The sequence below is a fragment of the Anser anser genome (assembly GCF_964211835.1).
Source record: "Anser anser genome assembly, chromosome: 3".
Lineage (NCBI taxonomy): Eukaryota > Metazoa > Chordata > Aves > Anseriformes > Anatidae > Anser > Anser anser.
In genome coordinates this window covers 121,677,269-121,692,650 of record NC_139722.1, presented here as the reverse complement: position 1 = coordinate 121,692,650, position 15,382 = coordinate 121,677,269, and the positions used below count along the sequence as shown (strand labels likewise).

The window sequence follows — 15,382 nt, the reverse complement described above, 5'->3', positions numbered from 1 at the left end:
TTGCATGGAAGATTCTGGGTTGAAATGCTAAGTTTCTGGGAGACATTCCGAAAGATAAGAAATAAGATAAGAAATAAGGAATAAGGAATAAGGAATAAGATAAGAAAGACAACAAAAAATCCTTTTACAAATACATCAACGCGAAACGGAGGACTAGGGAGAATCTCCATCCTTTACTGGATGCGAGGGGAAACCTAGTTACTAAGGATGAGGAAAAGGCTGAGGTGCTTAATGCCGCCTTTGCCTCAGTCTTTAGCGGCAATACCGGTTGTTCTCCGGACACCCAGTGCCCTGAGCTGGTGGAAGGGGATGGGGAGCTGGATGTGGCCTTCGCTATCCATGAGGAAATGGTTGGCGACCTGCTACGGAGCTTGGATGTGCGCAAGTCGATGGGGCCGGATGGGATCCACCCAAGGGTACTGAGAGAACTGGCGGAGGAGCTGGCTGAGCCGCTTTCCATCATTTATCGGCAGTCCTGGCTATCGGGGGAGGTCCCGGTTGACTGGCGGCTAGCCAATGTGACGCCTATCTATAAGAAGGGCCGCAGGGCAGACCCGGGGAACTATAGGCCTGTCAGTTTGACCTCAGTGCCGGGGAAGCTCATGGAGCAGATTATCTTGAGGGTCATCACGCGGCACTTGCAGGGCAAGCAGGCGATCAGGCCCAGTCAGCATGGGTTTATGAAAGGCAGGTCCTGCTTGACGAACCTGATCTCCTTCTATGACCAAGTGACGCGCTTGGTGGATGAGGGAAAGGCTGTGGACGTGGTCTACCTTGACCTCAGTAAGGCTTTTGACACCGTTCCCCACAACATTCTCCTCGAGAAACTGGCTGCTCGGGGCTTGGACTGGCATACGCTTCGCTGGGTTAGAAACTGGCTGGATGGCCGGGCCCAGAGAGTTGTGGTGAATGGAGTCAAATCTGGTTGGAGGCCGGTCACTAGTGGAGTCCCCCAGGGCTCGGTACTGGGGCCGGTCCTCTTTAATATCTTTATTGATGATCTGGATGAGGGCGTCCAGTGCACCCTCAGTAAGTTTGCAGATGACACCAAGCTAAGTGCGTGTGTCGATCTGCTCGAGGGCAGGAAGGCTCTGCAGGAGGATCTGGATAGGCTGGAGCGATGGGCTGAGGTCAACTGTATGAAGTTCAACAAGGCCAAGTGCCGGGTCCTGCACCTGGGGCGCAACAACCCCAAGCAGAGCTACAGGCTGGGAGATGAGTGGCTGGAAAGCTGCCTGGCCGAGAAGGACCTGGGAGTATTGGTGGATAGTCGGCTGAATATGAGCCAGCAGTGTGCTCAGGTGGCCAAGAAGGCCAACGGCATCCTGGCCTGTATAAGAAGCAGTGTGGCCAGCAGGTCGAGGGAAGTGATTGTGCCCCTGTACTCGGCTCTGGTGAGGCCGCACCTCGAGTACTGTGTTCAGTTTTGGGCCCCTCGCTACAGGAAGGACATGGACGTGCTCGAGCGAGTCCAGAGAAGGGCGACCAAGCTGGTGAGGGGTCTGGAGAACAAGTCTTACGAGGAGCGGCTGAGGGAGCTGGGCTTGTTCAGCCTGGAGAAGAGGAGGCTCAGGGGAGACCTTATCGCTCTCTACAGTTACCTGAAAGGAGGCTGTAGAGAGGTGGGGGTTGGTCTATTCTCCCACGTGCCTGGTGACAGGACGAGGGGGAATGGGCTAAAGTTGCGACAGGGGAGTTTTAGGTTGGATGTTAGGAAGTACTTCTTTACCGAAAGGGTTATTAAGCATTGGAACGGGCTGCCCAGGGAGGTGGTGGAGTCACCATCCCTGGAGGTCTTTAAAAGACGTTTAGATGTAGAGCTTAGGGATATGGTTTAGTGGAGTACTTAGTGTTAGGTCGGAGGTTGGACTCGATGATCTTGAGGTCTCTTCCAACCTAGAGAAATCTGTGAATCTGTGAATCTGTAAATGTTCAAATGAGTTATTTTTAGTTTTGAAGTACCAAGAAAATCGTCAGAGCATTTTACTTAATGTTTTCTGAATCAAAATCCTAACAAACAAATGCCATTTCTACAATGACAAAATAGGTATTTCTGATTTTCATCAATTTTTCTTCAAAAAATTATGTTCTTCCAAATCAGCAGTATTATAAATAACAAGGCACAGGGAGAGGGCACATAGTATGGCCTAATGAGGGAAGCTGAATGCCAGGAGGAACATTATGTGCAATTAGGTCAATTTTTTTTTCTCTTTATTTTGCCTTCTTAGGCAAAGCCTTCTTGCTTTTCTTAGGAGTCTGAGGTCTAAACAGCTGTCATCTTCCAGAGGCCTCATTGCTTTATGATATATCGTCCTTTGCTGTTTTGTACATTATTCAGAAAAGGAAACAAACAAAAGCATGTGGTTAGATTAAAAAGAAATGGGAAAAAGACATAAAACCCCTGAGAATTTACCCCATTTTCATCTTTGATCCTTTATTTGACTGAAAGGATATCTTTCAGAGTGGTGTTTTTCTCTGCTTGACAGCCAAAATGATGGAAAAAAAATATATATATAGCTTTACTTGGTCAAGCTTGTCTGTCTGACACTGGAATTGGGAAACTTCTGCTAATACAGACTTGCCAGAAAGAAAGTAGGCCAAAAATTTACAGCTGGTTTTAATTTTGTTCATGATTGCCATAGAAAATTATCGGTGTCGTTTTCTTTGATCAGATTCCTCGTATTAATGTCCAGCCCTCTGAAGACGACAGACAGACACCTGGTGTGTGCAGCAGATCTCGTGCTGACCTGACCTCGCAGTGGGAGCTCAGCAAAGGACTTGTCCCAGGGCAGCTGTTAACTTCAGGGTGTTTTCCTGAGCTCGTTTAAGGCAATGCATGTCCTCAGCAATGCAGCAGGTACACAGCTTTATAGCACCACATGCACCACCCTCAGGGGACTGATCCCAACCCCACTGATGTTTGGTCTCCTTGAGCAGCAGCTTGTTGCAGCGTGTTTACTATTGCAATAAGGGCAAATCCCAGCTTGTTTCAGAGCAAATTCTCTGCAGGAATCACTGGTGTTACCGAAGTCAGGAACTGGCACATGCGGTACCGAGTCTCCAACCTGCAGCCTGCTCCTGCTGTAGGACTACAGCCCTCTGGTGGTAGCTAATCGCATATTTTGTGGAGGGCTGCTTAACAGCTCTAAGCCCTGACCTTTAAGGTGCTGCCTGCAGGGATATGAATATTCCTGATCTCCGAGTTCATACATGAAACATGGCACTTTTTTTTTTTTTTTTTCTGAATTCCCTTGGAAACAGGTGCTATTCTGCCTGACTTGCAAATCCTGTCGGTTGGACAAATGTCCTGGTTTTGAGAGCAGTCATATTTAATGTTAGTTGATACACCGGGCTAGGCTTGGTGCCCTTGCTTAACTCGACTAGGGAAAAAAATCAAAAGGACAGGGTGCAAGTCAGCATTCAGATGTGTTGCACCACACTGGAAATCGCCCACCAGAGAACAATTTCTAAAGCAAATAGACTGCATATAAAGGTCCTTAAGGAATGGAAGGGTATAGCTCTCACATACGACAGGGAGAGACCTCAGAAATCATTGCCAGGGCCCTGGGGCACTAACAGGCCGGTAAGAAGCCCCTTGTAGTGTCCTGAAGATCATCAGTAAACTCTCAACCTTCCTAAGATCAGATGAACAAAATGTCCCTCAATCCTGAGTGGTTTGCTTAGCCTGGTCTTTGAAGTGCTCCAGTGACTGAGATTTTGCAGGCTTTTATTCCGATACTTCATTATTCATCCTGTTAGGCCACTTTCCTCACAACTCATTCATGTCTTACATTGAACCGTTTAAACCCATTATTTCTTGTCCTATTCACCGTGGATGTGAAAAAGAAAAGAAATCTGCTTTTTCAGTGTAATGGACTCTTTCATATTTGAAGATATGTCCCTTTGAGTCTTCTTTAAAGCTGATCGGCCCAGATTCATTTCATCTTCCTCATTGGTCATGTTCACAAAGAAGATGTGCTTTGAACGCCTTCACTGCAGCTCTTTTCAGCCATGCGACGTGACGTACTCGGACATGGCCTTTGGAGCATCAGTTCTCAAAATGAAAAATAACCTCAGTTGCTGTCTAATGAGACCTTGCTGTGCAGTGCTCCTGATGCATTTCGTTAGCACACCCTGCTCTGAAGTTTCATTTTGGACTACAGGAATAGGAAACTTGGGGCTATTAGAGTCAGGCTCTGCATAAAGGAAAGTAACTTCAAAAGACAGCAAGAGAGAAGTGCGTGCCTCAGCTGGGCTGTCCTGGTAGAGCCTCGCTGGTCTGTGATCGGTTCATAACAGCTGAATAGACAGACCAACAAGCTGTCATACTGTTACTAAGAAAATAGTATGCTGGAAGGATTAATTTGAAATGCCTGAGCTGTCTGTGGGGCTGTCTGTGGGGATCTGCTTTGATTCTTAGCCTTGACCCACTGATGTTAAAAGGGTTTCCCCCATAAGGAAAGGAAGCTGGAAGTCCCCCAGGTAAGCCACAGGCAGCACAAACTGAGCTGACAGACCACAGATATGGCTGGACCTGTTCTTAGCAGGAAGATAGGATTCATTTAGATTGTTTTGTTTGTTTCTTTCTTTCTTTTAAATTGTTTAGATTTAGCATGAGAAACTTGTGTTGGCTTGGCTGAGCAGTAAGGCATACAAGCAGGTTGATGGCACTGGCAAAATCTATTGTGCAAAGAGATACAGCCAAGTTAGAGTGTGAGGGAGTTTATGGCAATACAAGCAATTAAAGAGGAAACAAAAGACCCACCGTACCAGGGGTTCATTGAGCTGTGCAGCAGTAGGTAAACACTTGTTCTGGGGTGATGATGTACCATACAGCGTGTTTAAACTGCAAGGAGCTAGCCTTCAGATTGTACCCTCACAAGAATAAGACACACGTATTCTGGAGACAAAGAAGGAGAGATACAATTTGTTTCTTGCTGTTCTTTCTTATTTGTATTACAGGCATCAGGTAAAAAAGGTTACATATTTTATATAGAAGTGATTTTTTATATGCACTCACTGATAAAAATCTAAAAAGCTTCCAGGCGGCAATTTATCAGAGGTTTCACTAATGCATGTATACCTAATCTTTCATTCTTTGAGCCTCTCTTAAGTGGGAAACAGCATGCAGGATCCCTGTGTAAGAAATTCACCTTGGTGGTCCATTAGATAAGTCAAATAATTCAGCGCATAACAGGAGGAGATTGATTTTTCTGTGTTGTTTTTGACATTCTGTGTTTGAAAGGAAAGAGAATAACAATTGCAGTGTAAGCCAAACTGTTTTTTTATTCTTACTCTTATTATTTATTCTTATTCTTATTCTTATTCTTATTCTTATTCTTATTCTTATTCTTATTCTTATTCTTATTCTTATTCTTATTCTTATTCTTATTCTTATTCATTTTCTTATTCTTTCTTATTCTTATTGTGTTATTCCAGGTTGTGTCACACTGGTTTGCTGCATTTGAGTGATCAGAAGCTCTGCGGAGGCCGGGGTGTCTCATGAAGTTGCCTAACTAAAAGTTAAAAGAGCCTCCGTCACAGAGAGTCAAGAACACAGAGCCTGAGTCACGTAAGCTTGCTGTGGCCACGATAAAGATATATCTCCAGCAATGGCAGCAGCCCAAGGTGAGACCTTACTGAGTCGGGCATCCCACCTTAGAGAAATACGTGCTGTAGCAGAACTTGAAATTTTTGTGTTTATTACCTAAGGAGTTAAGGTGCATGGTCAGCATGGAGTCAGTGTTGCCTCCAGCCTCAGAGGGAGGATTGGGATAGTACTCCCATAGGTTATTACTGTTCTGAAATGATATCGAAAGCTCAAAAAACTCTTCCCCTAATAATACACTGCCCACAGACAAGCAGCACGGGCTTTCTGATCCCTTCTGGAAGACTAACTTTGTAAAAAGGTCAGCAGCTGCTACATTGTTTAGCTGGACAGGCTTGTCCAGCCAAAGGGCTGCAAATACTGACCTTTGTGCTGCTGTATGAAGATCCCAAATGTTTCTAAAAAAATATCCCCACTTTGATATTTCTGTAGTTGAGAGGCTGTGTGTAGAGCTGAACAATGCATGTGCAAAGCCTACTTTGATTTTCTGAAAGATCACTGGGTCTTTCCCCGCTGCACTTCCAAACAACCTGAAGCAAAAAACTTCCAATGGACATTTTGTTCCCTTAAATGCAGATCTGATAACACAGGAGCCAAATTTTGGAATCACCTGAGAACCCAGCTTCTCTCTTCACCTCTGCACTTGCTGCTGGTGAGGCCACCCTCCATCAAGGTTCCAAGACACACGATCTAAATAGTCATATTAGACGTGTCCGTTAAAAAATAAAGAGCGACTTTTACACAATTATTATTTTAATGTATTATCTTAATATATTATTTTAATGAATTATTAACAGAGATCTTAGTGTTGGACTGTCTTGATGCCAGGCTTTTTGGCTGTGTGTATAGGTGTGCTTCTGGAGGAACAGGCCCAATAAACAGTATTTTGGAAGGGGAAACACTGAAAAGAACTGCTTGAGGAAATACATCCATCACTTTCAGAAAAACTAAAGCCTCTCAGGCATATGAGATTCAGTTACAGTGGGGGTGAAGGGATAGAAGGAAGGAAAGGTGGTGGCTCCCCCTGAGGTAACTTGGTGTGCACCACGTCACAAGAGGACATTACACTTAGCTGTTCCCAAAGACGTTTGAATACCAACAGGGCTCTTTTAGCATGGGACTCTCGGTACCTCCGTGCACCTCCTGCTTTGATGCCCCTCATGCCTCGTAGAAGTAACATGCAGGAAAGGCTGACATAAAGAGCTGTGAGGTGAGAACCAAGGGCCAAATCTTGTGCTTGGAGCAGGAGTCATACCGAATTTTATATACCACCATGTCATCCTAACCAACTGCAAAACTGTCAGATAACAAAAACCAGGCAGTGCCACCAACTCACACCAAAATCCTGGCTCAGCAGAAGGCCTCTCTGCACTGCCTGGGGACAACAGCAAGGACAAAGCTCTCCCCTGTAATGCAGCCACGACAGGCTTTGAGCTCAGCCTCTGAAACTGCAGAGCACTCATTTTGTTGTCCGTGGATAATCCCCCAAGCAAAAGCTGGATATTGCTCTCTTTTATTCTGGCTCTGCAGTTGCAATGCTCGAAAAGAAAGCCCCTCGCCCCCCACCTGCTGCTCATCTGAACTGCTTACACTCGGACAGGCAGCCCTAAGGCGGGGCCACTGGCATTTATTTAGCTCACTGCTGCAGACCATGCCCTTAGTGCCACAAACCGCCCTGGAGACAAGTCTTAATCGTCTGGGGGGGTGATTATGGTCAATTCTTCCTCCCCAGACCCCCAGACATAAATCGGATCCAAACTGGAGAGAGAGGCAGGCACGCAAGAGGGGACGCCGGCACCACACAGCCCCCCCAAAGCCATGTACAGGAGCAGCTTCCTCCACGAGGTCCGCAAGAAGTACGAGCGCTCGGACGCCTACGATGAGCTGAGAGGCTCCCCCGAATTCGACAGCTTGGCCCAGGCCCAGGGCCTGGAGAACCTGCAGGAGCTCAACGAGCGCTTCGCCAGCTACATCAACCGGGCCCGCGTGCTGGAGCAGCGCAACGCCATCCTGCGCAAGCAGCTGGAGACCTTCCAGTGCATGGACGAGCTGGTGGGCTTGGACGAGGCCTTCGCCGGGCAGAACGAGTTCAACCGCCAGCGAATGCGGGAGCTGGCGTCTGACCGAGCCAAGCTGGAGCGGGAGGAGAAGGATGCCCAGCGCATGCTCGATGAGTACCGCAACAAGTAAGGCTTGAGAAGGGAGTAAAATAGGTAGTGTTTGTTTCTGTAGTTATGTCCTTAGGACAGGTTTGGTCACTAGCTGCTTCTCTTGCATGGGTGATGTCTCTCCGTGCGTTTCAGACTTGCGGCTGGGGACAGCATGTAGGAGTTGGAGAGCTCCAGCTCTGTGTTTCATGGCCTTTCCAGTCGGCCTTCCCTGTCTGTAACAGCAGGTCTTCCCCGTGGTACCTGTTGGATGCTGGTGCTTGGAGGGCTGTGCTCCGAGCTGCAAAGAGGGAATGGCCCAATTAGAAAGCAAACATGGCTCAAAGTGAGCCTTGTGTCTGAGCAGCACAGAATTAGGAGACCCCAGACATCTGAAACACGTAGGACATCTCCAAGAAACTTATTTACAGGTGTCATAAGTCACCTGGGCCAGTCTGTGCTAGCCACTACAGATGTGGATGAAAAGAAAGTAAATATTTTTTTTCCTGGTATGTGAAAGGGACTTGCCTAATTACCCTCCTCTTTTTCCTTGGATCCCAATAGTTCTGTCTTGTACTACTTAAGCAATACCTGTAAGAACAGTTTTTCCCTAACCATCTCTCTTTAACGTCATTGGCACAATAAACCAAAGGGCAGGAACATTAAGGGGCTGAGGCATCCAGGTGCTTCCAGACATGTGTGGTCCCTTCTCTCCAGCAACAGCCAGTTTTGGCTATGTTGCTTAATTAAGCGTACAACAAGACTTGGTGAGTGCTGCTGATACAAGGACTGCTCACAGGAGAGAAGGGAAAAATTTGCAGCAGTGTAGAGGCTGAAGTGGAACTTTTCATCTTCCCCACCAAGAAACGAGGGGTGAATTCTATATAACACACTTTAGTTTAGAAACCCTTCTCACTGACAGTGTTGGGAAGGAGAAAAAATAAATATTTTCAAGAAACACAGCCTTGGTAGAAGTACTGCTGCTCCCAGGCAGTGCTCACTGCACTCACCAGAAACAGTTTTAATAAGGGAGAGGGTGAATCAGCAGGAGCAGCACCGCGTTGCTGCTGCAGATACACATGAGTCAGTGGAGATGTCATCCCTTGTCTCCGTCACAGACTTTTTGTCAGGCCTTGGCCAAATCACATCAATTTTCAGTCTGATCCTCTACGGATTTCCTCTGGACTAGTAAGTGTCAGATGGTTTGTCCTTCCCTCTTGTTTTTGCAACCATTTTGCACAATTGGAACGAGCCAGAAAGCAGATGCGAGACAATTGACGTGGTGACCATCTGTGTCTTGAGGCCATGGTTTGGTGATACATCGCACTCAGGAGCCGTACAGTCCTAATACACCCTCACCTGCCCTCTGAAGCTCTGCATGCTGCCCAGCACACACCTCCTGCTCTGCTAGATGGGGCGCCTGAGAAGTTCATCAGGAAAATGAGCCAGATAAAAAAAAAATTAAATGTTATCTGCAACCCAGCTCAGTGACCTGCCACACAAACAGCACCTGGGAGCTGGGAGCTACAATACAGAGAGAGAAATGCCAAATTCCCATCTCTGCTTGTCATCTGACAGCACAGGACAGCCTGTGCAGGGGTGCTGAGACTTTACACTGGAAATGGTCAGGAGTGCACGACTCAGTGTTAGAGGCTAATAAGCACCTGATGAAGTAGTTTTGTATTCCAGTAATCGTGAGCAGGCAATTGAGCTATGAGCCAGCGCTATAATTTACCTGTCTGCTGTGATACTTGTTCATTTGTTCTCATTACACAGCGTCGGTGAGATTTTGACTAAACTCAGTGCTGGCTGCATGGTAGTTAAAAATATGTGCAAACTGTGTAGAAAATATCTTTTGGTGGATCCCTGTGTCCACCTGGGCAGTCTGCTCAAAGCCATCCTGATGGCTGTGCTTTCAGCTACTTGAACTCACAAATAGGCTCTCTAAACAGTATATGGGAGCAATAATTGTGATGTTAGGGCCTTGACATGCTCCCGAAGCCAGAATAATTCCCGTGCTGCAGACCTCTCCCACCCTGCTCTATGTTCAGCTGGCAGCACGGTGCTCTTGCTGCACTTGCAACTTAGGGGATTCTTGAAAAATTTAGGGACATAAAGCACCTACTTTGGCACGTTGGGAAAAATGAAATCTCTTAGAGTGGCACGTTGTGTACCAGTTATTGACAAATGTCTGGGCTTTTCACTAACGTAAAAAATGTTACTCTTGCAACCCATTCATTCACTCACATTCACAGTTTGGGAAGTAGATTTACAGCTATAACCAGACCTTTTAAAGCTACATTTAAACACAGTAGGCGCTGGGACGACTGTGTCTTTGAAATTAAATGTGCACAAACCAGTGGAAAGTAGATCTTATGTTTAAATTTATTTTTAAGTCTTCTGTAGCCACATTCATAGCTTTTCAAATTAACATGAATAATTCAGACTGTGCCAGCGGATAATTCTTTCTCTTGAAGTTGCAAAAAAGCTTTGCTAAGAATTGTTTGGATGCAGCTCATAAAAGGGCTAATTATGCTAATTTTATTGAGCATCATTATTACAGCAGCATTACATCTGTCTGTGGGAAAGGACTGTATTTCTCTCTCCATGAGATCCGGAAGGATACTGAAACCCAGGTTTTAGCACCCTTGACTGAACAGGATTAATTAACTTCAGAAATTAAAAGTCTTGCTAATCGATCATTTCATTTAGAATGCATTCAGTGCTAATACTGTGGGTTTTGCCTGTAATACAATTCCCCGGAGGTCGCTAGGCACAGAAATTGGCACTTGGCTCTCCCATCGGTGCGGTGCAGTGATGCTCAGACAAGCTGACACCCTCTGGGGCCGCCATGGGGACCCAACACCGATGAGAGGTAACGAAACTCGACAGCTGGGGTGTGCAGAGATGTGGGGACTCCATAGCTGGTGAGCATGGGCAAAGCCATCTTCAAGCCCTGTCAGCAGGGATTCTCTGCACTGCCACCGCTTCTCTGGTGGTACGGAGAGTTTTATCAGCTGCAGGTGAGGAGGTCCTGCCTCCCTCCATCTACTCCTCAGAGTGCTGAAATCTTGCACCATGGCTGTGAGCCACTCAATAGCAGCTTCTTGGTAATGCAGGTAGCAATGTGTTCACAAACCAGCAGAGCAGAGCCTGCACAGGGCTCATCCTAGCTTGCAAGGTATGAAATACAAGCATTATTAGCCTGTCTGTCATCTTTGTAGGACCAGCATTTGCAGTCTGTGCTCTCTTTGGCCCCCTAATTTCTGCTGTTTCTGTTGAGAGAAGTCTAGTGAAGTGCCTCGGAAACTTTTCAGTAGAAAATTTTTCAGCAGAAAAGTTTTGTCTTGGCTTGTGGCAAGCCAAGAAGCTTCTTCCTATATGGCTGAACGAGTTCAGCAGAGTTCAACAGCGAGGCAGCATTTGTTCCCTCTTTATATTGAAGGCACAGGCTTGACACCAAATTGAGTATCCGGCCACTGAAGCTCACTAGGTGTGTGTCTTGTGAATGTTTTCTCATTGAAGGGAAGCCAGCCCTTGCACTGCAACAGGGACAAGGTCTAAACAAAAAGGGCCTTGCCCTGCTCCATCTTTCAAGAGCAAACAGAACCTGTTTGTCGGCTGAAGCTGGGAGAAGTTATTTACAGCATTGCTGGAGCTGTGCTTCCCAGGTGAAGAACCAAGCCTGGCAGCAGGCTCCCCTCCTGCACGCCCAGTGGTCTCACAAGGCCAGCACCTGTAACCGTACAAGGGTTCAAGGGGCTTAGCAAATGTCTGTAAATCTGTAAGTGCCCCAGCAGAGAGCTGTTAACCTCAGAAAGGTGAGGTAATGGGAACCTTCACAGCTCTGTTCTGCTCTGTTTGAACCTGGCAGCCCCATCCACTCCATTTCTTTTCCCCGATGCAAAAAACAATGAATAATGCTTTTTCTTAACACAGTCCAAGAAGGTTTATTGCATCCCTAAAACTACCTGACTGGGTGAGAAAGATTTTTTTTTTTTCTTTTCAAAAATGCAAATGAACCTCATGGCTCTGAAGGACCAGGAAAGACTGGCCAGCAGCCATCTAAGAAACATATGACCTCTTTAAACATCTCCAGTGAATTACTCGAACATGGAAATCGGGTTTGAAGCAGCACAGTGCTGCAGTTTTTTAGCCATGGCACTTACACACATTTCAGCATCACAGGGGCATGTACATTTCATCTTGAGGGCTCTGAAGCACTTCTAAGAGGCCTTTAGCGCTTTTGCGTTGAGCTTATGGCGTGCATTGAAAATCACTTAAAAGCAGTCCTTGTTCCAAGAGAAATCACGCATTACTAACTGTATGTGCAGCTGAAGGCTGCCAGGTGGACCGATGGCTGTGTGACAGAGCAGGTATTTGGGTTGTTTGAGAATGAAGGAAAACAGAGCTGAGTATTCCAGCCATTGGAAGAATTTTTGAGTGAGGACACAGGAATCAGCCAGATTGGAGCAGGCCTGAAAGGCATTAGGACTTAGACCCTGGCACTATTGTGTTTTTTTCTCTACTACTAGGAGTGTAAACCCAGCATTACAGTGCAGCGATACATTTAATTTTCACAAGCTTCCACAATGTGCTTTATTCTTTCCCAGTTGCCAGAAAGTGTCTAAGTTAATGAAGTTTTCCTTGTTGTTTTCCTTGTCCTTGCCTTTTCCTTGCACACAATTTATAAGGTAGAAGATTGGTTGGAGGTGAGATACTTAATAAACAACAGATACAAAGGTAGTCTTGCTTTTGAAGCTGAATGTTTAGTTGTATCCTTGGAAGTGAAGCTTGTGTTACTACAATTTGACAAAAAGACGTTTAATTTTGTTGGAAGACTGCACTCGGCAGAGGAGGCCTGGCAATTTGTAGGAATGATGATGAAATGAAACCTCATGGGATTTATTTGCTTCTTTGTTGTTCACGATAAGAATTGAAAAGTCCAGTGACCAGCCCAGGTAACATTATGGGATTCAAAAGAAGGGGAAGTTGGGAATCCAGAGCACCAAGTCAAACCCTTTCCTTTGTTCTGTCAAGTTCTTCCATCGTGTTCCTGGTCAGATCCCCTGAGTGAGCCCTTCCTGTTGGCTTTCCGAGTCATGCTGAAAGAGGTGGGAAAAACATTGGCTGTTCATTCTTCAGGAGATAAAAAGAAAGGAGATCGAAGAAAAAAAGAAAAAAAAAGTAATACTAATGCATAAATAAATCTTCTGGCCCCATTCAAGGTTCATATTTCTCTTTAGTGTTAAGCATATATTGTGCATGATAGTGCAAATAAAAATGCAGTTTGCAGCAGGATGTGCCACTGAACTTCATTGCCTTTGTTCTGTTTGCAGGTACAGAAATGAAGGTGAATATCAGCAGAAGCTAAAAGAAACCCTTGAACGACTCAATAAGGTAAACCTGGAAAAAAGGAAAAGGAAAGGTCTTCATCTTTTTTTTTCGGTGGTTTCATTTACTACAGCAAGCTGTTCTGAAGTCTGTATGACCTTCTTCTTCTGAAGAATTGCCTTAGTTCTGCAAAATAATTTGGGAATATGCCTCATTTTTTAGACCATTCTGAAATTCTCCTTCTATCTCATAAACCTTCCCCCTATTTTTTGACTGCTTAGGCACCACTGAAATTTTTGCTGGTGTCTAATGCTTTTCTAAGCCTTCAGGGACCTTTAGCTTAACCCAGTCGGGTCACTAAGTGGACTCCATTCTTTCCTATGGTCTGTCGCCCTGTAGAATCCTAAAGAGCAGGAGCTGATTTCCCTAAATAAGCACAGTGTTTTAGTTGTAATTACACCCATGGGGGTGTAGATTTTGGTTCGAGTTTTGTGTAAAGCTAATTCTGCTGAAGATGAGAGTTTTGTTTGAGAGAGTTGCTGCTGGGATCAATACAGCAGTGCAGCAGCTATCTCACATCAGCAAAGACCTGTTTTATTAAGATGTAACAAAAGGGCCGACTTAAAGCAAATTGCAGGTGCAGATGTTAAACTTTTTCCTTTCCAGGCATCCCTCTGGGCTTCTTTAATTAATGCCTTACTTACCAGTGACTTTCAAACCTGTGGCAAGCTTTCATGACAAGCAGCATCACAGGAAGAACTTCCTCTGCTGAAACAATTTCAGTTTCCTTCCAGTTTGTGTCTGTGGTTCTCTGTGGGAGAGAACTGGGAGAGAAAGTGGAAGAAGGACCATTGCAGAGATAGTATGTATCATCCAAACTGCCTCCTGGGGAAAGCCAAAACAGTTATCTGAATTTGTTTAAAGCAAATATAGAAAAGATGCTATGTTAAAACTAGGAATGGAGGAACAATTGCAATGAAAGGTTCCTTCTTTATTTCCTTCCCCTGTTTTGCTGGCTTTTGGCCCCTTTCTCCTGAGTAAGCTCAAGTGGAGCTTTCTGTTCTGCTGATACACTGTGCTGTTGTGTTATAAAGCATCAGCAGTGAAACGAGTCTATTTGAAAGCAAGGGAAAAAAACAAAAAAAAAAACACAAAAAAAAAAGTATTTTCCCCTTTGAACGAACATTGGAAAGCCGAGTGCTGCTTTTGCTTATTACATGCAGAAATATTTGCTTACCTAGGGGCCTGGGGGCTTTTTTGGCTCCCCACAAGCCTCCTAACATCCCCATTGTTGTACTGATCTTCTTTTCAATAGGACAGCAGAGGAGTGCAGAAAAGCAGTGTGCGTTCGTGATGACTGGCTCCAAATGTGCTGGTCTGGATTAGTTGCTGTCTCACAAAGCAGGGAGATGGCTCTAGAGCACAGTGGGGTCCATGGGTGGCCTTCGAACGCGTCAGCAAGCCTGGCTGGGAGGCTCGGCAGCATAATGAAACAGCTAACATCCACACATTTTTGGAATAGAGCATGCTGTGCATGTAAAAAAAGAAAAATCCCCTTCTACCAGTCACATGCTGCGCCCATAGATTTTTGTGCTTTATTTTCAATGCATGATCCACTCGCTGAGGCATAATTCCAGGTGGTAATGACGTACGTAATTTTAGAGGGACACGTTTAAATCCTTTTTTTTTAAATGTCTTGCTCTTAAAATGCAACATCTGGGGTGACACTCACTGAATTCTCCCTAAAATTTTCCTTTCTTAAAAAAAATGGGGGCTGGGGAGGGACCACCAACCCTCCTATTCTGGTACAATGTCTTAGAGCTCAGTAAAAACTTTACAGCTATAAAGCGCTGTAGTCAGAATTTGTATCCACCAGTTTCAATTGGACAAACTACACAGTCATTTCCAGTTAGGTCTTCTGTGAAGTACATTGAAATTTTCTTAGAAATAACGATTGTAGCAACATCCGAGCTACTGTGAGTAATGCAGATTGTGAAATTCAGACTTCTTGTTCTGTTCTAGTCTATAGCACCGAGGTCAAGTTTGACTCTTTATATATATATATATATATATATATATATATATAAAATTACACACATATATATGTGCATATGAATATAATAGAAACTTCTGCAGCAAAGTGACTTTTTTGGGTCTTACTCATCTGTCATTTTTAGTTCCAGAAATGGGTCCAAACCATTTGTGATTTGTGAGAACACACCAAAAGGAGAAGTGAAGATAGTTTGGACTAGTCCGTTTATTTCATAACAGATTTTTTCTGGGAATAGTAAAA

At 45.1% G+C, this 15,382-nt stretch overlaps 1 protein-coding gene across 4 annotated transcripts in view; it reads left to right on the top strand.

Moving 5' to 3' along the window:
• BFSP1 (beaded filament structural protein 1) overlaps positions 1-15,382 on the top strand; it is a 77,831-nt gene that overhangs the window by 46,792 nt on the left and 15,657 nt on the right. For all 4 annotated transcript variants that reach the window (XM_083829158.1, XM_083829157.1, XM_083829159.1 and 1 more), the window contains 4 exons: positions 2,673-2,857; positions 5,440-5,628; positions 6,458-7,794; positions 13,095-13,155. In XM_083829158.1, coding sequence (XP_083685284.1) covers positions 7,427-7,794; positions 13,095-13,155 — 429 coding nt within the window. In that variant the 5' untranslated portion in view covers positions 2,673-2,857; positions 5,440-5,628; positions 6,458-7,426. The remainder of the gene's footprint in view (positions 1-2,672; positions 2,858-5,439; positions 5,629-6,457; positions 7,795-13,094; positions 13,156-15,382) is intronic.